A 24,126-nucleotide genomic window follows, 5' to 3' on the forward strand; every position below is an offset into this window, starting at 1 on the left:
GCATCTATCGTGTGTACAATATCTTTGAACGATCGTGTCGTTATCTGTATGTACAGGATCGGTGCCATACGATCGTTCGCAGATATCGTGCAGGATGGTTCGTCGTTCGTTTACCAACGATAAAAATTGGAACTGTGTACGCAGCTTAACTGAACATCCACTTCAGTTATCCGTTCAACTGACAGAGCTTGTTTTTTCTTCACATTAAAAATGCCTTTAATAAATATTTTAATGAGCATTGATCAGATTAACCAGGGTTCCTCATAGAAGGGTAAAAAGATGTTCTGGCTATATGTCTTTAGTATACTGCTAAATGAATTGATTGGCTGTGTCTCCTTTTTGTCAGGGAGTGCAGTGGCTTCTGTGGCTGTTGATCCTAGTGGAAGACTGCTTGCCACAGGACAGGAAGACTCGAGCTGTATGCTGTATGATATTCGAGGAGGTCGTATGGTGCAGAGTTACCACCCCCATTCCAGTGATGTTCGTTCTGTTCGTTTCTCCCCGGGAGCTCACTATTTGCTTACTGGTTCTTATGATATGAAAATTAAAGTTACAGATCTACAAGGTAAGTTTATCTATAAAAAAAAAAAATTCCAGTGCTGAAACCCATATGTTGCAGTAGTTTGATTTTGTAGTAAGCATCCAACCCTAATAATTTGAACTTAAAAAGAACAGAACACAGATCTAAACATTCTGGACTAAAGTAGTATCAGAAGTGAATCTAGAGGATAAACATAAGGGAGCTTCCAAGGCTTATTTGGTTTTCTAGGAATGGAGCTTAGGGCTCTCATTCTAACTCTGGCTTAATCAACTAGCGAGTCTCTGACTTGATACAAGCGCAAGCCTAGTGAAGTCTGAGTTTATATCACCTTTTTGGAGCAATAATCTACTAAACTTTAAAGACACAACTCTCGTCTCGTCAAACCTGGTACCAAACTACTGATAAAGAACAGGCTTAAGCTATGTACACTTGTCCAATGGGTTCTCGCCCGATAATCGGCTCAGGGCCGATATCCGGCGTGTGTACAGCGCCTGTCATCCATCGTCCGAACGCCGTCCTGGCGGATCCACGGACAATGAACTACGAACAATCGCAATGCAAGGGAAGGGGGAGAGCGCGCAGCAGGCTGACGATCCCTCGTTCTCCCCCTCCCCTCTCCATAGAGCAGAACGATGCTGTATGTACAGCACTTGTTCATCCATCTTTCAGTATTTTGTCGTTGGAAAGGATCCTGAAAGATAATTGCAGCTTTATGGTATAGATTTGCATGAAAAAAAATTTGTAGTTCAGAGGGCAACTTGGCCACTCCATTATGTTATGTCCAATTAAAAAATAAAAAAAGAAAGGTATACAGCCAGATTGTGGTGTGTGTGACCAGTTCTGGTTTACAGTTTGCCTTGATTATAGCTGTGAATTTAGGTTGAATATGAAGAAATAGTTGTTTGGAATTGCCAGGTAATTGTTTTTCATTTTATTTACAGTTAGCTCAATATGAAAACACAGAATGTGTTGTCTATAATAAATCAGTATTTTAAAATGTTTTAATTGATATGGCATGCTGACACCTAATTCTTCATTATAGACATATTTAATGACAAATCTGTGCAGACTGCTTAGATTATATTTATCAGTCCTGACCAATCTGGATGGGCACCACTGTTTAACTTGTTTATTATATTTGTATTGTAGTTAAAAGAGATCAGAGGGAACCCACAAAATGCAGGGAAAAGATACAATCACTCTGCAGATTTTATCCTAGAAGGAATTAAAGCTTACAATTCCAAGGCCGCAAAACTGAACACAGGCCTGGTTAAAACTGAGATCTGCCAATGCGTTCGGATATGATAAGAATTCCTCCTATAGTGGAGTAGCAAGATCAATATTTAGGGTTGCTCAGCTGGAAGAAAGATAAATTTAGCCCCACCCTTTCTTTCCTCCTTTTTTTAGTAATGGGTGGACTTATTGACTAGTGGGATGACTAAATTTGGGAAGGGAAAGGGGCAGAAGCTCAAACTCTGCTGCTTATGTTTCCCAATTGCTTTATATTATATGCAAAATAAAAATTGCTCAGGCTTGTTACAGGTGTGCTTTGTGATTCTAGATGTGTTGTGTTGCTTTCCCTGCTCTATTTTTCTCCCATTTTTTCCAGGTGATCTCACTAAGCCTCTTCCAATCATTGAAGTGGGTGAGCACAAAGACAAGGTGATCCAGTGCCGCTGGCATACACAGGATCTCTCCTTCCTTTCTTCTTCAGCTGATCGGACAGTGTCCTTGTGGACTTACAACGCTTAGTCTGAGACTTAATAAAGTTGCACCAGGCTGTTTTTGAAGAGGTCGATATCATCATTTCCTATCTGGTTGCAATGGTTTTGATTTTGATTTTAACGGTTTAACCCTCAAGCTGCCAGCGAGGTTGGTCATTCTGCGCTTGTACCTAGCAGCAATACTTAGTATCGGCATGCTTTCAGTGGAAATGAAGTGGAGGATCTGCAGAGGTAAAGCATGTTGTCACAAGCCTCCATATTGTGATGGACAGGACGTAATGCTGGCTTTCTTTGCTGTTCGCTCCTATCTCCATACGAGCTGTATAAGGACACAGTTGCACTGTGGCAGGAAACTAATGTTCTGTAACTTGAAAGGAGCACAAGATCGTATCCCATATGTATGTCAGTTATTGTTTTAGTCAGCTTAACAATTGCTTTTATTTAATTTCTTGCCTTTCTGGCAGCAGAAGAGGTTAAAATTATTTTTTTAAAGGTCCTGTAGCATTTTCCTTGCAGTAAAAATTTGATATAATTCGTCACTAATATACATACATATATATACATACGTAATACATACACTATGGTTTAAATCAGTCTATCAGATTTAGAGCTTCAGGCTTGTCATCTTTATCCTCCTTTTTCTAATTGTTGGGCCACAAAACAGCACTTAATGAAGTGTGACACCTGCACTGTTTCAGTGAATCACAGTAGTGATGGAAGGATAAGGACAACACATCATGCACCCTAAATCCAAGTTGGTTTTCTTATTTCTGTCCTAATTCAATGTAAATTTTTCTATCACTACCTAATGACAAAGAAAATCTGTAGAGAGAAGTAAGGGGGTTGTTACAGCTGCCCATTGTTTCTGAAACTCGTAAGTGGTTCTTTGGTTGACATGCTGATCTGGTGGCTTCACTACTAGAGCAGATATGCAGGTCAGTAGTACTGACATTGTTCTCTCAATTCGAAATGCTTAGTGACCCAAACAGTTTTGCAGATAGAAATACCAAGGCAGCTATTATTATCAGGAGGTCAGCAGTGGCAACTTGTCATATTTGTCATGTAGCAGTCTGTTTGCTGAATTGGTGCTTTTTAGAGTCTCTAAAGAATTTCACTACAATAAAGGGGCGAAGGAGATTATAGGATTACCTTGTGTGGAGAATCTGCCCTATGATAATATAAAGAAACATGTTGAGAGGAGTATGCTGACAACTTGTTAAAAAAGAAAAAAAAAGCCTATTGTCTGGCTGTCATGCTAATTCAGTGGTTTCATCATGTTTATAGTATTTAAAGTAGATGTTTAATATTTGTCGATTTTTTTTTTTTTTTTTTTTTTTTTGCTGCATGCTTGTTTCTGGTCAGTAATTAAAAGTATCAAAGCCAGAAAATGTCATTACCAGAAGGGTCAGTAATGGTGGTTTCCATGTTTCACTCACAACAGATTATTTAGTGCCCATATACACATATATTGGTTTAGGGTAAGGAGCGGTAAAATGCAGTATTTCAAGGCCCAGTAATGCAGATGATGTGGTTCTTTGTGGTTTCATTAATTTTAGATGGCACCCCAGTGATCCTAGGCAGTGCAGCAACTTTAGTGCATCACCCGTGTGTTGTGCTGCAAGACCATTACAAGTCAATTTAAAATTTGTAGTGCATTGGCAGCCTATTACAAACAATGTAGGAGAACCTAATAATATCAAAGTGGTAAATAAAAGATATATTCTATATACAGGAGCCTGCAGTGTATGCACCTTAAAGATCAATATGCACAGAGGACAAACTGAATGAAAATTGTTTTTCGAACAAATGTTTAATGAAAAAATTCAGGCTTGTCCTAGCTCAAGGTATTTAAGGCAAAATATTATATTGAAAGGCTCTATAATACTCTTCCCCATCCTGACATCAGTAACAATCAGCTGCACTGACCTACACATTACATGTAACACAACACGCTCTGCACAGATATAGGTATTCCTAGGTACGTTTGTAAATTTTATTATTGCTTCTTTATGTGAGGCAACTTAAGTTTTAGGTTTAGCAGCCTTTTCAAAGCTGATAGCTCTTATATTTTCTTAAGTATACTAAGCACTCACACATGAATTGCTGGATAAATTTTTTTTTAATTCTAAAAATACCAAAGCTAAAATATTTTCATCACCAACTTGATAATTCAATCCGAGCATGCTGGGGGGGAAATTGCACGATTGAAGATTGTTTTAAGTGAAAACACCTATTAAAACAATCAATAGATTTAGACATTATAGGCACTTGAATTTATATGGGACTATCAACTTTTTCTGTAGAGACTGAGCTTGACCCCCTTCAATTATCCTTCCCAGGCATTCGTATCTGTCTTGTTAAAGAACCAATAGAAAGTCTTAGGAGGTATGGAGCTGAGATTACATTTCCATAAAACTTTCAGGTGCCCAGTCATCTGGATCTAAAAATCATTTGTCCTGCTCTTCAGATGACCCCTTGAATACTGAACCAACCAACAAAAAGCAGTCAGTCTTACTTGTAAATGTTGTGTTATGCTTTTTGCTTGCAGATGGTAGTGTTATCATGAGTACTGATTACTGATTACTTTTCATAGGGTTACACAATATGGCAATCATGAGTTTAAATGGATCTTTACTAAAAAAAAATACTAATCTAAACCAGAAAATCTGCTTGTAGTATTATTACATAGGTCTTTCAAATCAATTTTAATGTGCTGAATCTGGGTCTATAGCTGTCAGTGTCTGTTGTCAGGTCCTTAGAAGCTCATAGCGGTAAATTGCCATAACAACAATGTACAAATGGCATCCTTCCAGGCAAATCACAATGTTCAGCACTAATATACAAATATACAGTTTGCTTAATTTTATTGTGGGTGAAATGCTGCTAGATTATTCAGTGTTTATATTGTTGTTTTACAGGTTTTTATACATAGAAATATATGCAACACAAACCAGATTGCTCTGCACTCCATCTGCTTGCTAAATGGCCAGTAACATAATATTCAATGGCAGTGATGGGGTTAAATGTCACTGTGTCTTCATGATTACAGGTAAATCTCATTAGGTGCCATTGAGAAGGAGCATGCTTATTGCAGCATGGCACATTAGCATGAAACACTTTATTTTTATTTCAGAGCAAAAAACAAACAACATACTTGTAAGGATATTAAAGTCTTGCACTTTGTGTTGTGTTTAACAGTCTTTTTGTCTTTTTCTACCATGAGCAGTAAGTGGTAGAAAAAGAAACTAAAAGTTGTATTCACTAATGTAAATGCTAATATTTCTAGACTATTCTGTTCATACTGTATATTTTTATTTTTGTTAAATTAAAAAAAAGCCTAAATCGGATTTAGGAAGGTTTTATTTATTTGATATGAAGTGAAAATATTGTTTTTGTTCTTTTAACACACTAAATACTCTGTATTAGTATGCAGATATTTTTTACCTATTGTTCCATGTGGAAATGTTACTTTGGAATTGTAGTTGTGCAGTAGTATGAATAAAGATGTTAAAGATTCATTGTTTCAGTTTATAGCACCGGGTGTGTTTTGTAAAAATCTGACTCGCTCCCCACAACAAGTATTATTTTTACAGGGCGATAGCTGTTGAAAAAAAAAAGTATGTACACTTTTTATGGCAAACAATGTAAAAAGCTTTCATGCAGCTTTGTTATAGCCTTCAACCTTTTCAAATACATTGTGCCTCACCACAGGGCAACAATCTACTGCCTCGCAGTGTGATCCTAAAAACAGGTTTTGTTTTTTCGGCCCACTATGGAAGCCTTGGACAACCAATTTAAATTAATGGGCTGCCCTAACATAACTTTGCAGACACATTAGTGCTGCTTAAGTATATGTGTGTAAGAATGGGTTGTAAGGGTAAAAATAAACTGCCAGCTTTAATATTCATCCACTGAAGCTTTAATTTTTTGTAGAAGTGGTCAGATTTATGGAGAATTCAAAAGTGGTAGCACAACCAGGTTTCAGTTTTACCTGTCTATCCTCAAAGCTTGGGATCCCTGGAATCCATTTAAGTATAGTGAGTAGGCTGAGACTGGGGAATGCATCTAACCACTATTATGCAGTGAACCCAAGATGTAATGTGTATATTTAAGACCACAAGTTTGAGAACAGGCACTGTCCCTTCTGCAATAAAACAAATTTAACTGTCTAGACGCAATGTATTTTAAACCAAACTTTCCTGTCTTCACCAGCATCTTTACCCAGTCTCCTTTCAGGATAAAGGACCTCGAACCATCATAAATCAGGCCAGAATAAAAAAATGTAGGCATGCAATCAAATTCTATTGTTTCACTGCAATGGAAAAAAAAATTGCCAAAGACAAATTACCTGTCAGATAAAGCAGCCTAAATATATGCGTTTCTGGGCAGGGTCCTCTCCTCTTGTGTCACTGTATCTGTCTGTCATTTGCAACCCCTAATTAATATACAGTGCTGGGGATTAAGTTGGTGCTATATAAATACTGTTTATTAATATTGTGTACAAGAGTTTTTTTATATCGTGTTAGTCCTAAATACCCTGAGCTGCGAATGTGTGCATAAATGAACTCCCACAAACTTTTATCATCCTGGCCTGGCCAATGAAGACATGACAGCCGGGTGAGGATCAGAGGAAGATTGTGGTGCCTGCGACAAAGCAAGGACCAATGGGTTAAAGAAAAAAAAAAATTGTTAATAGGCAGGTTTGTTTTTTTTTATTACAGAAAGGACATACACTGATTTCTGAATGTCACTTTAAACAAGATTTACATATAGAAGCCCTTGTTTACAAAACATTGGGTATATGCAGTCAGTGCATATACATATTCAGAGGGAAATTTAAAGCAGGGATTGGCCAGATACGGCCTAGTTAGTAGTTTGTTCGCGTCTAACGCCCCCTGGCCCATCCAGCTGGCAAGCCACGGCCGGATCAGCCAGGGGGCATTGGGCCTGAGCCGCGTTTTGCTGTGGGTCCCCTATTTATCGTGGCGGGCGTTACCACTTCCGCTGTGGGGGTAAATAGGGAACGCCCCCTGAAGGGAAATCTATTTCCTCACCATACAGAGGGATTTCCCTTCAGGGGGCATTCCTGGTGGGGGACAGAGCCATTGGGGTGGGACTCGAGAGGGAGTCTGGCCTAGTTTGCTCCCGCCCACCCCTGGAATCGCCTAGTGGCCACGAAAGTTTGCCTACCTCTGTTCTAAAGAGTCTGAGGGTTATGTCACTAAACCACACAGATAGCCTCATGCACGTTCGCACCAGAGCACTGAATTAATGGTTGCCCAAGTGAGATTTTTTTTTTTTTTTTTTTAATCTTTAAGCTAAAGTAGGCCTTTTACAACACACATGCAAGGTATTATCATATATAATGGGTAAAGCTGGCAAAAAGCAGGAGGGTAGGTATCTGGTTAGGCATGGAGAATTAGGCATTTCAAAATCACCAGGGAAATGATCACCAGGAAATGAATTGGTATTTAATAAGTTATTGGGGGCCTACATGTCATAATCATTAAAATAAATAAATTTGTAGTAGTTATGCAGCATTCTTACATCACAGGCATGTACAGCTCCAGCTGAATCTATTGTTGATGATACATATAGGCAGGAAAGTGGGAAAGAACCCTTAAATTCTCCCTGAGCTCCCTATTTAAGGTAATAGATTTAACAAGCTCCTGAGCAGTAACCCCAAGTGTGGCTTGGCGTAAAAAAAACAACAGCTGATATCAGTAACCCCGAGCCACACTCAGGGTAGCTAAAAAAAATAATAAAAAAAATAATGGATAAAGACTTACCTGGTCCCACTGGCGTCCTCCAGTGTCCCGTCCGTCCCGCGTCCTCTTCCTCTGATTGGTCCCCCGGCAATTGCGCTGACATTCCCCAGCAGTTCCTGGTAATGTCAATGCGTGCAAGGGGGCATGGCAGGAATTTCAAATTATTTTGTATTGGGTTCAATACAAAATAAGTGTTTTGAATCCAATACAAAGTAATCATAATACAATATATATGCAACTGTACAGTTATATTACAGATTCTATTATAGTACAGATTTATTTGCAGCACCCTTGTTTTATGCCCAAGAATTACAGGCCTATAATGTAAAATAAATTTTCATGAAAGACAATGTACCGCTTTTAGACATATAAATCTAGACAGAAATGAACCACCCAGGAGGTTAATAGCAGTGTTCCCATCGTATTTCTATCCTACAGCTGACCCAAGAAATACACCAGACCAGAGCTGTTAAGAAATAGCAATCTGCACTAGGATTTAATTTCTGAAGCACACGGCCAGTTTGAAACATGTACATTTCAAAACAATCCAAAACAATGTGCAAGGAATTAGTGGTGTAAGAAAATCAAGTTTTTTTTTTCCCCAACCTTAAAAATTAATAAAAAGATTTTAAACAATTGATAATCTAAAACAAAATAAAAAAAAAAGGAAAAAAGCACAACAATAAAACACAAACAAAACAGACGCAACATTGATAGTACCATTTTCTAAAATGATAGCCCTTTGAGATGGAGTTAATGTGCCGTCATGGCACAATTGGAATTTGAGTACATAACAATGAAGTACCATGGTTCTGTGACAAGAAGCTCCTACTGAGCACAGCCAGGCTCTAAAATAGTTACAAAAATATTTACAACTGTAGTGCTTTAGATCATGTTCTAGATCAGCCTTTCTCAACTAGATTTACTCTAAAAGTTGCTGAGCAAAAGACAGTTTTTGTCACCATTGACATCAATGGTTTAGCTGTCTGTAAATGGGAAACATTCTTTGTATTGATCACCAATGTAAAGGGATCCTTCTCCTGCTAACCAGTATTATAAGAAGCTCCTTGTCACATATGGCCACTAATGTATGGAACCACTATATTGGCCATCAACATAAAATATGTCATTTTCATTATTAGGAATGAAATATTAAAAGGGAGTGTTAAAATGTTTTCTATTCTGCATGTCACTAGGTATGCTACATTCTTTAATGAATGTATCTACAACACACTGATTACATTATTATACAATGAGGTGTACATGCAATATTGCAGCAAGGCTTTCCTAAAATTTCAAAATGTCTTAAGAAATTCACTGTGTTAAGAAGGTTGAGAAAGGCTGGTCTGGGCAGAAAAATGGGTCCAATGCTTTATTAAAAATCTCATTGCATTACCCCCTGGACCTACTGAGTTGGATCTTTGTCAAGGCATGTTTACAGTAGTGTACATATATACAGTATGTAATACTTTTGTTCTGAAAGACTGCTTTAAAAAATAAAAGTGCCAGGGGACAGAGAGGCGGGTTTGTTATCCTTACTTGCTGTAAAACAGGACCTGGTGCGAAAGTTCTACAGAATAGAACACAATACCAGTCCTATTGTATAAGACATTCACCAGAATGCTTGCTGCCAATGCATTTTCACTAGGAGCTTATCTTAAGAGTTCCGGTCTCAAAAAATACACATTGAAAGGATCATTCAGGTAGGCCCGATGATCACTTAGTTTTGATTGTTCTAACATAGCCCAACATATACAATTTAAGGTGCAGCCATTTTGCATCCCACATCACCCAAGTTTAACATGAATTGCTGAATTCTTTTCTACATACCAGACTCAAATAGTTGCCCCAAAAGAAAAATATTAAGCTACAGTAGCCTTTTGAGCTTATGTTATCTATTTTTATAAGCTACAAAGTAAGTGATTTGTTTTAGGCCAGTAAACATGTATTTTTTTCAAACAGCCACTCATTTGGGAAAAAGCTTATTTTTTCCCATTCTCCCGCCAATGAAAGGAGGTTTGAAGGCAACACAATCAGCCTGGTAAGTAGAAGAGTGACACCTGTAGCAAATCACCACACACCACACATGTATGGTACGAAATCATGGAAACCTCTCTAATCAAGGCAAATTACTCAATGCCACAACTGTACCGACAATCCAATAGTATGTCTCCCAAAAGGAGAGCAAAAAAGAATATACAATGGCAGTGTCATAGGCATAAAAATGATACCTAAAAAATCAAAAACAACCAACAGACGGCATCAATTATTATACTGACAGTGCCAGTCACACAAGACATGAAGGTATACTATTTAGGCAGTCCTGCTTTACAGAAAACTGGTAAAAATTACAGTACTATGAAGAAAAACCCGTCTTTTAGCTTTGTTAAAATGTGGCTGGTAATCTGTTAGTCCAGAAAGGGAAAACCTAATACATATGCCAGCATTCCCTAACTTGAATTAGGTCTTTTAGGGTATGATGACAATGTCACTCTTTGCTCGTCCATACGCTTGGCTTGTGCACGCTGAATAAGACTGAAAAAGTCTTCATCTGGGACAGTGGGACCTTTCTTGGGTGGAGGAGGGGGAGCACAGCGTTGATCATCTAAGCGAGAACCCTGAAATGGCAATAAAAATGGTCAGTGAATCAATCGCTTACCAATATGAGAACGACTAATTGTCGCATTTAATATACCATATTTGTGGTGACAGAATATATTGTGTCTTTGGTATCCCTTGAATGATTTGTACCTTCTATACAGAGGCTTCTAAAAACATTATCTTGGGAGCAATTTTAAGAAACAAAAAATAAAAATCTGCTGTTGCTACATAAGCAACCACAAATTTGGCTGTGTGTTAGTCCTGATCAGCTATTGCTGTTTTGTATTTGATTGCATTGAAATGGTGGGAATTTGTGGAATTAGCAATAACATGTAACAAATATTTTCCAATCAAAGGCCCTTTTACCAGTTCTGAATTAGAACAACTAGGAAAAATGGTCACTGGCTAGCAAGTGGCAATCAGCCCTTCCTCTGATTATTCTTTCTCCTGTGCTGCTAAATGATTGTAATTGGCATGTGATAAGGGGTTGCATCTTGAAAAGAAAGTAACTGATTTCTACATAACGTGCGCTTTGTTTTTGTTGTAAAGATTGGAAAGACCTCCCATCACCAGAACTGGTATCTCCAGTTTAAAATGTACCCTTTATTTTAGTTCCCATAAGATATTTAAAATTTTTAATGTCAGTTCCAGTGGAAATGGTCACCAGAACAAGTAGTATAGAGGAGGAATCTCAGTACAAGTGACCAAGATGTAATCATTACTAGCTTTTAGGCCATGGAATTTAAAGAACAGAACAGGCATTTGTGATGAACATGTCACCAAAATTATTAAGACTCAGTTTCCCACTACGATGTGGGTTGCCATCAACATTTATTTGAATAGGCTGCTCAACACAACCCTATGCACAGAAAAGTTGTACACGTTGTGCTTACCACACAATGCTGGTAAGGTACATATACAGTGCCATTAAGAATGGCAACCAAAAGCATAAACACATGTGTCTGGATGTAATCACAAGGCACTATTTAGTGTAAACAAGCCTTTAACCACCCTACCGCTAAACCCGACTTTGGTTCGGGTTAAAAAAAATTAAAATTATCGATAAACCCGAACTTTTCTCACTGTATGAAAATACAGTGAGAAAAGTTCGGGTTTATCGATCACTTACCTGGTCCCGCTGCGATCATCCAGCGGCGTGTTCCAGCGCCGATCTCCAGCGTCGGGTGCCTTCTCCGACATGATTGTGTTTAAATCTTTTTTATATTCATGATATCTACTAGACCCTTGTTCGGACATATTTCTGTAAGTTACAGGTCTACAATTTAAAAAAAATAAATTTAATGAAAAACCGTGTACCGCTTTTGGAACAGAAATCTAGACATCAGTGTAACGCCCAGGAGGTTAAAGCACATACCTGTAAATATGACCTTGAGCACAAGTTATGTTCTGGCCTGCCAGAAAATTTTGTAGATTACAATGCCCTTATTCTTTCTATTCTAAGAACTTTATTATAATCTCCTTACCTGACATTTTACCAGCATGTCAAAGAAATCTTCATCCGGCTCACGGTTTTCACTGGACATCAGGTGACTGAAAACAGAGTTACTATGCTTCTGGTTAATCCGCAGTCCAGGCAGATTGCCGAAACTGGCTCTCTGATCATCCAGGCGACGGCTTTGAGAACTGGCAAGGAGATCTAGGAACTCATCAGTGTGTGGGGAAACAACCGATGCAGAGAGTGCTAAAGAGTAAAACACATTTTTAGTCAGAATACAGAACACATCTATGATACTAACAGAGCACTGCAGCCTACTCAGGACAATTTTGTTAAGGCTCAACTCCAGTGAAAACATTTACTCGTGTGGTGGGTCTCCATTCCCAGTTTAAGGATTGTCTGTATTTTTCAAAGCTCTGACATCAACCCATACAGTGGGGGGCCAGCAGCCATTGTAATTTTTTCTCCTCCACAATTAGGAAAAATAAGCGGTTTAGCCTTGCAGCAGGGAGGGGGATTCAATGCACAAGCAAATGTTTGTTTTTCTAGGACTTCAGCTTTAAGAGTAGTAACTAACTATATTTAAAAAAAAAAAACTGGATTTATATGTCTAAAAGCGGTTCTTAGGCATAACTCACCGAAATGTCAAATATTTAATCAATTTATTAAAAACTTTAAAAAAAAAAAACATTTTTAGCAACTTAAAAGCAATACATGAACAACTATTAGGAGATTTCCCTCTAACCTTTCTACCTCTAAGGTAGAAAGGTACAAAGACCACAAATAAATCCAGACAAGGTATTTAGCCCGTTTTCTAACCAAACCTAGACATACCCTAAAACCTAATTCCAGCCATTTGGCAAGTAATTTTGGGAACATGAAAACCAGCTTTCCCCACATACTACTTTAAGACATTCCTGTTTGCCCATTAGACCAATACAATTTTCTGTTTATGACAAGTTTTACACCCACAGGTGATGTATTTTGAAGAATTCTGGACATGCACATCCATTATCAAGAAGGAATAGTAGTTATTGGCCCCTGTATTGGTCCAAGAAGTGGCCTAACATACCACCGTGGCCCTTAGAACTTTGTGTCACACAAAAAGCAGAGAGAAAAGCATTCAACCAGATGCAGAACATTCAACTATTTAAAAAATTGAATACATTGATTTATTCCAGATTATTTTACCTGCATCTAGTATAACATGAGGTCGATTTTGGAGCTAAAGGGCAAAACTGGATGTCAAAATGAACAATTTAAGCTATGCAGCAAAAAATTACATACAAATCTTGATTTTTCTTGTAAAAGTAAGACCATAGCCTCTAAACTTCCCAATAGGACCAATAATGTGATGGCGAGCCCAACTGACTAATAAGGTTTCGGAACAGGCAGGGGCAAGCTCAAACTTTCTGTGGAAAGTCAAGATTTGGATACAGGTTTAACAGCTTATACTTCTGGACTGATCCTTTTGACAAGCAATTACCACTGAAAGTGACTAATCAATAAAACACAAGCAATCAATTGTTTGCATCAAATGCAAGTCAATCTTACTTGATTCTATTAGGTGATGCCAAGCTTAAAGATGAACTGCCTGAACCTGACAAATTCCAAAAAGCAGTACACAGAACACATTTCCCAGCAAACCCCAAACATTTATAAATACTTTTTCCCCTCAGGAGTAACATACATTTTCTCATGGATTTTTGAGGGGTGGAACACGCATCTGTGGGAACATTCTGAAAGTTCTTGCCCTGCAAGCTGCAGCGCTGATCATCCATCCTGTTGCTTTGAAATCGGCTCAATAGATCAAAGAATCCTTCATCCCCAATGCTGTCTACAACCACTGTTTTCTAAAGACAAAGCACAAAGATTATTTGAATGAATTGCACTGGAAACCAAATACTTAAAGATATTTAGAGAAATGTGACCAGTTGGGACATTCGATTGAGAATTAACCATATAGGAAGGGAACAACCCACAAATGCTAAAGATGTTACCCTCAATGTTCCTAATACAGAAAAATAAAGTAAAATCTCTTCAATAGCAGAAAGTATACTTATAAGGGTTTTACCACTTCATGACTATCTAGTAAAGGCATTCCTTTTTTAATGCATTTTGGTGTGGGAAAGAGTAGTAAAGAAATAAAATCCTTACATAATAAAATTGACTACTCTAAAACTAAACATTTCCAGGTTCTGAAAATATTGTTGCCAACCTGTTAATTCTGTGTTAAACTTCCAAGAATGTATCGGGTTTTATGCAAAGCCATTCCTGCAGAATATACAAATATGTTCTGATTTTTCATAAAACTTATATTTCCCTGACATGCCCATTATGTGGGTGCCCACTCAGCAACTTTATACCACAACCTATGGGATTGCCCTACTGTGCCAAAAGCAATTTTTATTAATTACACCAGAATGGGCAATTTTTGGTCTGGCGGAGAAGGATGGTATTCGTTTCTCAAGAGGAGCAAAATGTTTAGAGCTCCTACTATCAGCAGTGGGTTAAAAGACTATTTTACATTACTCTTCCTCTTCTCCTCCCACTGATCCCTCTTTTCCAACAAAAATGACAGCATCTATTCAAAATGGAATGGACCCAATCTCCCTGCACAAAAACTCAGCTTTTCTTCGAAGCTTGGGAAAGTTTTATTACACTCAATACTACGAATAGTATCCAGTATACCATGTATACCATTGTTTCTGTCACACCTGATATCTTTATAGAGTTTCAGAAGGTTACCCTTCTATTGAACTGCCCTAAAACCCTTAACTATATGTATTGTGTTTATCTGCAGATGATCATTTTATTTGGGTCTGTACTACTGTATATGAGGTCACATATTGGGGGGGGGGGGGGGGGGGAGGCCTTGTTATGTATCATATTTGTTAGCTAAAAATCTAGTTGATTTCTGTACCTTTGCTGCAATAATCTTTGTTATTTTATTGATGGGTTGTCTGATTGTATGTGATTTTTATGGTTATTCATAAAAAAGTGCCCTTGATATTAGCCTGTGAATGGTAGGAGCCCAACATTTAAAAATAAGTTTTTGTTTTTACTTCTCTTGTTTACCCAATATTATTGTCTTCAAGACTACAGAAAGGCATCATAAAATCCTTTCATTACCTTATCTGGTGTTAACTTAACAAGTTCCAAATTCTCCATACTGTGACGTCTGCTTAACCGTGGTCGCGCACCTAAAAAGAAGGATAAAAAAAAAAAAAACAACAGAGAATATAATTAGATATAAATATAAATTAGTGCCTAGTAGCTTGTTAATAGGTAGTAGGTGTGGCTTCTTCCCAAAGTTATAGACTTTAGTAACTTAATTAAACCACCACACTGTACCTTCTTTAAGGGAGAAATTGTATATTTAAAATAACCAAAATGAACAATACTTATTAAAGCAAACTCTATGCTAATCACTTACTTTTTGGTAAGACAAGGTGTTTAATCACCCGTTTATACCAATAATCCCATGTTATTTCAATGAACAGATTTACCAAAAAGGCTTCTTCCCTTTCTCATAAGACTATTGACAATGCTAGTGACTACAATCAAACAAAAATCCAAAGGGGGGGGGGGACTTTTAAGGCAGATACCAACCAAATAATGAATTTCAAAAACAACATTAAAAAATCACAAATAATTTAAAAGCTCCTAGATGTACCTGGTTTTACTAGGATGATTGTAAGTGTTCGGCAGACTATATACAACTACTTCACCCTCGTGTTTAGGTCCCTAGCATTCTATGGGCATACCCACGCTCCCTCCTTCCCTACCGCCCCCCCACTGTCCTTGTTCCCTATCCCCCACCCCCCCTTCTGTAGTCATACTTCTTTTATTCAATTTCTTTCTTCTTTCTCTCCTTTCTTTAAATAGTTTTTAAAAAAATTGGGGACCAATGGGACAGGAATCAAAATTGATGTATTTAATCAGGAGGATGTTTGTTAGGTATTCAATTTATTTGATGAGTGGTAAATATCAAGAGATGTTTTTTTTGCACTCAGGACAGTAAAGTGTATTGTTATGTCTTACTATTGTTTTTCTTTTGTGTCATTTTACACCTCCTGTATGGTTTATTGCTGTATTTGTATGTTTTGTTGGTTACTTTAAAAAAAAAAAAAAAATAAAAGCTCCTAGATAAATCTCATTTTTTTTTTCTCTCGACTCGTTTTACAGGCATAGGCTGCTTTCTCAGGAGATAATGCTAGTGACTATTTACTACTGCTGTCAAAAGAAGACAGACCCGATACTATGTGGAATCCATTAGAAGACTAAAATTGCAAAAGTCAAGTGAGTGAAACAAAAGTATGGGTAAGGCACATTTGCCAATGGAGTCTCCAGGTCATACAAATTAACATACTGTATTTTATATAATTAAGCTCAATAGATGAGACCAACTGATGGAGGCTTGTTATTGGGTCCTATTTACCCACTGAGGCAAAGGTGTGATTTCAAAAGATGCTGAACACACACACACACACACACACACACACACACACCATGCAGTGAAAAAGTCTAAATTCCTATCCAGTTTTACTATATGACATTTATTTACATTAAAAATATTCTAGATTTATTTTGGTCATAGTGCAGTCAAGAAAAATCAGTCAGAACAGTACAAAAGAACATGGCTTCCCCCAAATAAACACCATCAGCTGCCAGCAGCTAATCCCCATACTTAAAGCGAAGTGGTACTTGTTGGTAGGTAGTAAACTTATGCCATATTCAGCATACTTGTTTTAAATAATGGTCCCTGCTTCTGAATAGTTGTGGAGAACCATAAACGTCCCCCAACCAAAGCACAAAACAGAAAGACTATAACAGTGTTCTTACCAAGCGAACTGGTGTCCACATCTTGCACTGCAGACAATACAGAAGTATTAGTGCTATAGCTAAGTCCCAGTACCATTTGTAGGTCAGAAAGGTTTAGCTGGGCTGTCAGTTCCCCGTTTCGATCTCCTAACTGTTGAAAGAAAAGATATTTATTTTAGGAAAACTGATCAGCTTTTATTAGGCAAAACAAACCATATAATGCTCTGTGAAATTCCAGGTGCTAACACACCAAATAGCAGCTAGAATAAAGAAAATCTGATTAAACAAAAGCGGGGCCCTTCTTCACTGTAAGTCAGACCAAGCATATTCACAACATACAATGGAAGATCAGTTTTTCACTTCACTATAGTTCTGCACACAAATCCTGTCCCTATTTTTAAAAGAGGCTGTGTGACTTTTGGCCAAAGTCAATGATTATGTAATCCATTTAGAGGATCTAAAGCAGTGAATTTACCATTCACACACATTTCCTGGTGGAGAATCAATCACTGCTGTTGAAAGGACACAGAACTGGAAGATTCCCCACCAGAGAATGTTTCAGTAAATGTCAGATTAATTGCTTTATAAATAGACCCCTATGAGTAACAATACCCATATACATTACAAAAGGATTGCACCAATCTTTTTAAGATTTACTGAACCTGATGGTGGGATTTGTATCAAATCAGTCGGGGGCCTGTACTACATACCACATTGTTGGTACAGTAGGCCTAAAGGCGATTGTATAATAGAACTGGAACATGTTTGATCCATTTAGGTTATGTCTTGACTTACCAAGAAAGTTTTTTTTTTTTGGTCCCCCCCCCCAAAATGTTTTGTTTAGCGGACTCAACTTGCAATGCAGCAATTCAATGTAGGTACAAGATTAGTATTAGAAAAAGAATGAACTAATACCTTACCACCCTTTTGAAAATAAAAATACATTTTTTAAAAATAAAAACTGGTTGTCCGTTTACCTCTCTTGAGATCTCCAAATGTCTTTCTGCGAAGTGCACAGCTTGGTCATGGTTACCTAAGGCAGTGTATGCATTTCCTAAACTCCAACAAGCCCGCCCTTCTCCCACTCTGCAAACAAAAACACAATAGCATCTGAATTGACCTCTAGGTTTGATAAACCTTTCTGAAATTTAAAATGATTGTGATTTTTAATAAGACAGAGAAAACCCATAGCGTGTATCAAATATGAGAAGCATACCAGGCAATAAACTGACTGACTGACAGTCAGTCAGTCAGTCAGTCAGTCAGACTGGCCCCCCCCCCCACTGGTAATTAGGGTTAAAGAACTTCCTGACAGAAGACCATATTCATTCATGTATTTTTTCTAATGCAGGTTTTCAGAGTAAAATGATGGGCTATTTACCTGGTAACTTTGAAGCAAAATTCCTGGAAGAGTGAAAATTCCATAGCAAGCATTTTTAGAAACTCAGGTAAAAAAATAAGAAATAATAGGATCTAGGCTAATATCAAGGCAAAAAGTTAGCATTTATAGTTCATCTGAAAATGCCATCAGCATTTGCCACAAGACTGGCAAAAAGGGTGATTGTATCATACAAAGCCAGCCTTTGACTCCTGGAACAGAATGCTGACCCCAATGCAACAATCTTGTAAATCATGGTGCCCATGCAGGGTCTTAATGTTGACTCCTAGGCACTTAAAATTTAAATGCTGATTTTATTTTCATGTTAGTGGTTTTCAGTACCCAGGTTTTTCCTCCTTAACACAGACTTAAGACAGCATTTGTCTTTACATTCTCAACATTCATTTATTTAAATATATTCAATTTAGTTTTTCTTTACATTTATATTTTTGTAGATTGTATTTTTTTGTACTGCTTTTTTTTTTTTTTTTTAACAGTAAATTATCCATTTCAGTATACCTATATCCCCAATTGGCTGCCATTCTATTACATCAAAGGGTCTGTGTCTTGAATTCAATGCCTTACAAAAACATTGGGCTGGGGACAAAGGTTTATTTGTCATAAAGCAGTCTGAATACAAACCACTTTTCTCTACTTTAAGTAATAGGCATTTCTTGAACCTTATAAAAAAAAAAAAAATTTGCATTTTAAATACAGACTAGCTGTTTGTCAGTAAAAATACATGGCACATTTGCTAAAAGGTCACAATAAAATATAAAAACACATCAAAACCAAAAAAAAAAAAAAAAAAAAAAAAAAAAAAAAAAACGCCCAGAGAAAACCACTCCTGTGTTCTTCAATAAACCCTTTTCAAATATCTTTCTAGGCTTTCTGCTTCCGTTTGTCCCACTCCCTATGTCAGGTGGAAGTGAGACAATGCAAGTCAACACATGCAAACATACCTTTTACTGCAAATAAATAAAAGGACAAATACAAATAGATTCTTCTGAAGATGGCTTGTTATATGTGGAGACACCCACACATTGCAGTTTCCTGGAACTTACTTTGAATCACTCTGACTAAGACAAGAACTGAATGAATTTAAAGCTGAAGAGATAGCTTGCCACATAATGAGTAATTTTAATGCTCACCTGTCACTGAGTTCCTTCGCAATGACGAGATGTTTCAGATGATAATCAATAGCTTTCTCATAGTCTTGAAGTAAGGTGTACGTATTGCCTAGGCTATAGCAGCTCTGTGCTTCCACAGCCCTGTCCTTCAGTTGACGGGCCAGCTGCAATGTGCGCCTGCAGAAACACAATGCAGACCCATGATATTGCGTTAGAAAAACTGCATTAATTAATTACTGCTCTTTAAAACACAACTGTAATCTACTTACATGATTTAAATCACTATAAAGCCATCACTTTGCTTTAAAAGAAATTCACCAACTCTAGCCAAATATTTAAGATTTGGCAGTGCATTACCAAGCAGAAAATGACTCATGAAAATAATGCATCAGTTAACTTCAACAGCTTTCATGAGAAATGTCAAACATACTTTAAACAAGTTTTCCTATACTGCAAATACATTTAACAGCTATAGATAAAAGCCTTTTTTTCCAAAGCTACTAAATAGATACATTTCAGCAGTCTAAAATGACAGTTACTAAAGTCAAATCACTGGATATTAATTGTCAACACAATATGGGTTATTATCAATCAACATATCCTAATGCATAAAATGGATATTGCTTAAAAAATAATCAAAAAGGAGGAGGTGGTAATGGTGCTGATGGAGGGGGAGGGATTACATTGTATATATGTAGAAGAGGGCTTACTTGTAGTACTCTGCTGCCATTTCAAATTCACCAAGGAAGATAAATGCATTTCCTAGATTGCTGTACGCTCTTCTTTCTGCTGACCTGTCACCAAATTCCCTGGCAATAAGAAGTCGCTGTAAGACAAATAAAAAAAGCAGTTAATACTCAAAGGACCAAGATGTAACACAAAAATGTATTTATTTTAAAAAAGACAAACATGAATTGCTAGGCTTACAAAAGACCAAAGGGTCGTGTAGCTGTATGTATAGAGGTGCATTAAATTAAAAGGCAAAAAAAAAAAAACACAGGTACTGTACCTGTTCATGGGACATGACAGCATTTCGGAAATTTCCTAAGAGATAGTGTGTGTTCCCAAGATTTCCATATGCACGCCCTTGGGCTGCTCTGTCTCCCAATTCTGTTACAATTATTAGGTTAGCTCTGTTAATGGAAAAAAAAAAAGTTTATAGTATCTACAAATACATTTGTTTTTAATTTTAAATTTTATGCAGAGATGACAGCCTAATTACAAATATTTAGGACAATCAGTGACTAAAATAGCAACTCAAACACATATAGGGAAATCATAAAAAGACCCAGAAGATCTGTTTGTGTCTGACATTCTCATTCTCCCAGAAAATGCAGCTTATTCAGAAAGAAATGGGCCGGACTGGGTATGGACAGGCGCTGATATACAAGCTACAGTTTATAGCCAGGACCCCCCCCCAACACACACAATTTATTTTCATCCCACAGTAGTGAAAGTAGGAAAGTAGACAGATTGATAACCCTACTTAAAAACCCGGTGCAAAGAACCAATATTGCCCCACCATCACAGGAAGCTGCATTAGATGGAATTTTATAGAAAGCTCAACAGATCTTTGAGGCATAATAAAAAATAAATAAAATTGGATACTATCGTACCAAGCACAAGTCTGAGTCCAGTGTCCTTGAAAACAACTTACTCATAATAATCCACAGCCTTCTGTAGAGCCATTTTCACCTCCTCTGGAAACTCCCCAGGATCACGCGTCCCAATGCACGCCAAACTCTTTCCTTTTGAGTGGTACACATTTCCCAGGTTGTATAGCGCTCTAGCCTCTCCAACCTGTTTGGATTAGAAAATAACAGTGCTCTACATCTCCATTTGATCATGCAGATTAGCTTTAAACAAATTCAAAAAAGAAAGAAAAAAAAAAAAAAGAAAAAAAGGTATACTGAACATAATGTAAAACGAACTAAACCCATCAATGGTCAAGTGTCTTACTTCAAGGCAACAAACGAGGTCACTAATTTACTGTTCTATCAAATGTCATTCAGGAAACACTCTGCAAGCCTGGGGAAATTTTTGATATGAAACAGTGTGAGTAAAAAGTCAGAGAGCTCATTTGAGCTTTGCCCCACTGAAACAATAAAAGGACTGAAAATAGATTTTGCTGTGCCCAGATATTTTAAGTTGTTGTTCCACTATTAGATGCACCTTGTCATCTTCTGCATGAGAGTGCAGATTCCAATTCCTAGGACATAGATTTTATTAGTAGTAAAGCCACGATAAAAGGTAGAACATCTAAAATACTATTGGACATGTCTCAGCAAGTAAGTATCCCAGAAGATTTTTCAGCAGTAACATAGCTGATCTTGAGTTTAAAGCCCACCCAAACAAAAATAACCCACCTTCCATTCCCTTCTAACTGAAGCAGAATGCTTTCCCTCATGTGGAGATATACTCTCTTGAATCCAACATCCAAGCAATGTAGCACAGCAACAACATCATCAACTGCAGACTCTGTTAACTCAGACCAGAACCCAGCACTGGACAGCCAGGTGGAAGTGTCCACATCACATAGGCAGTGACAAAGACACCTGAAGAAAAGGCTATCTACAGTAAAAAGACCCAGGACCCAGTTCATAGTCTTTGTGTATTTATTGTTAAGACACCCAAATCAGAAAAGCCTTTCAGAAAAGGATGCAAGCATTCTTCAGTCTGTAACATTCTTGCCAGAAATCCATTTTATGTACATGCTATTTTGATGTACAGGCAAGTCTGAATGGGGACATAGAGGACAAGTGCACTCTCTTTATGCTTCTCACCTACTGCTACAAAGTACTTGTGTACTGCAAAATACAAAGTATTGTGTACTGCAATAACTATGTAAAACAGGCATCATCTGGTTAATAGCACAGTGTTTGGACTGTTTTTTGTTACACAGGAGTACAGCTGTTAAAAAAATAAAAATAACTTCGTAGATACTTTGTTACCTTAACTTAGAGTAACTGGTAAGGTAACAAAAAAAAAAAAAAAAAAAAAAAAAAGCTCTGTATCCCCTATAAAAAAAAAAACCTCACTTTGGACCTATGTTGCATTCCAAACCCATGGAAGCAACTGGGAAAAAACAATTACAGCAGCCTTTAAACATTATCTGTATATAGTCAGTGGAAAATCTCCTAATCTTGGATCTTAATGTAAACACAAAGTGGGCAATTCCCCATTATACAGTCAAAAAATTTTTTTACAATCAGATTGGCAAATTTTACATAATCTAGTGACACAAACCATACATTTTTAACAATTTGTTATGTTTATAAAGCATCATAAACCTTTGACAATACATAAATTACTATACATTTATATAATTAATAAAAATTTCTTTACAAATGTCCTTATTTCCACAGATGTTCTAAATATTATTTCTCTTCGAACAGCTTGAAATATTGCTAAACAAGATGGCTTGTATCTGAAAATGTCTGTGGATTCACTGTAAGATGATCTCCATCATAAATAGATAATGAGGGCTCTTATCAGAAGGATGCACCCAAGCAAGCATGACATTTGAGATGGGCACAGCCACATACTCTGCAAGAGGAACTGAATATGTGACAGCAAATTTAATATACCTTATCAAACAACTCTCGTGAAATGTCCAAGTGCCTCTCACAGCATAGAATTGCTTCATCAAAATTACCCAAAACTTTTAAAGTGTTGCCAAGGTTTCCACTGGCTTTGGCTTCCCCAAGTCTATCTCCAATTGTTCTGGAAGAAAAAAAAAATGTAACATAATTTATAGAACACCCAAAACACCCTGTTTTACCAGTAGGAGTTGTACAATCAATAAAACCAATGCATAGCTTCTGCAATAAATGGGTTTGTAGTTACTGCTATTACTACAAAAGATTACATAGCCACTAAACTTATATTACAAGTGCGTCCATGTGAGCAAACCTACAATTATGTTTTGCACAAAATTATAGGAAGCCAACACATTTCATATAAAGCAATTTCTTTAGGGAGTGCCTATTTCAATTAGCAATATAACTTCATGTGGTAACATGCTTACCTGCGTTTAAAAAACGCACACAGCGCTAGACAATAGCGTTTTTCAAGTGGCCACTGCAGAAATACCCATATGTCCAAATAAACTGCATGTCTTTGTGTACAGTTAGATCCATAAATATTTGGACGGAGACAACTTTTTTTTTCTAATTTTGTACATTACCACATTTAAATGAAACAACTCGGATGCAGTTGAAATGCAGACTTTCAGCTTTAATTCAGTGGGTTGAACAAAAAGATTGCATAAAAATGTGAGGAACCTAAAGCCTTTTTTTTGTTTTTGTTTTCTTTTTTTTTAACACAATTACTTCATTTCAGGGGCTCAAAAGTAATTGGACAAATTAAAAAGCTGAAAATAAAATGTTAATTTCCAATACTTGGTTGAAAACCCTTTGCTGGCAATGACTTGAACTCATGGACATCACCAGATGCTGGGTTTCCTTCTTTTTAATGCTCTGCCAGGCCTTTACTGCAGCGGCTTTCAGTTGCCGTTTGTTTGTGGGTCTTTCTGTCCGAAGTTTAGTCTTCAACAAGTGAATGCATGCTCAATTGGGTTCGGATCAGGTGACTGACTTGGCCATTCAAGAATTTTCCACTTTCACTATTCCAGACTACACCACCACACCAGCCCATGAAACAGCATTTAAGTAAATTGTCCATTTACTTTTGAGCCCCTGAAAT

The 24,126-nt window shown here is 37.2% G+C and overlaps 2 protein-coding genes across 2 annotated transcripts in view; one reads left to right on the forward strand and one right to left on the reverse strand.

Annotated features, from left to right (window-relative positions):
* WDR47 (WD repeat domain 47) overlaps positions 1-5,781 on the forward strand; it is a 35,249-nt gene extending 29,468 nt beyond the window's left edge. Inside the window, exons 14-15 of the mRNA XM_072420078.1 lie at positions 347-565; positions 2,151-5,781. Coding sequence (XP_072276179.1) covers positions 347-565; positions 2,151-2,293 — 362 coding nt within the window. The 3' untranslated portion in view covers positions 2,294-5,781. The remainder of the gene's footprint in view (positions 1-346; positions 566-2,150) is intronic.
* Positions 5,782-8,502: 2,721 nt separating this feature from the next.
* Positions 8,503-24,126, reverse strand: part of GPSM2 (G protein signaling modulator 2) — an 18,127-nt gene continuing 2,503 nt past the window's right edge. The window contains exons 3-14 of the mRNA XM_072420859.1: positions 23,010-23,145; positions 21,080-21,222; positions 20,432-20,555; positions 20,133-20,248; positions 19,444-19,599; positions 17,892-18,000; positions 16,936-17,065; positions 15,194-15,293; positions 14,050-14,101; positions 13,781-13,943; positions 12,119-12,336; positions 8,503-10,651 (exon numbers count right to left, since the gene is read on the reverse strand). Of these exons, the coding sequence (XP_072276960.1) occupies positions 10,484-10,651; positions 12,119-12,336; positions 13,781-13,943; positions 14,050-14,101; positions 15,194-15,293; positions 16,936-17,065; positions 17,892-18,000; positions 19,444-19,599; positions 20,133-20,248; positions 20,432-20,555; positions 21,080-21,222; positions 23,010-23,145 (1,615 nt within the window). The 3' untranslated portion in view covers positions 8,503-10,483. The remainder of the gene's footprint in view (positions 10,652-12,118; positions 12,337-13,780; positions 13,944-14,049; positions 14,102-15,193; positions 15,294-16,935; positions 17,066-17,891; positions 18,001-19,443; positions 19,600-20,132; positions 20,249-20,431; positions 20,556-21,079; positions 21,223-23,009; positions 23,146-24,126) is intronic.

Source organism: Pyxicephalus adspersus, chromosome 8 (assembly GCF_032062135.1).
Source record: "Pyxicephalus adspersus chromosome 8, UCB_Pads_2.0, whole genome shotgun sequence".
Classification (NCBI taxonomy): Eukaryota; Metazoa; Chordata; class Amphibia; order Anura; family Pyxicephalidae; genus Pyxicephalus; species Pyxicephalus adspersus.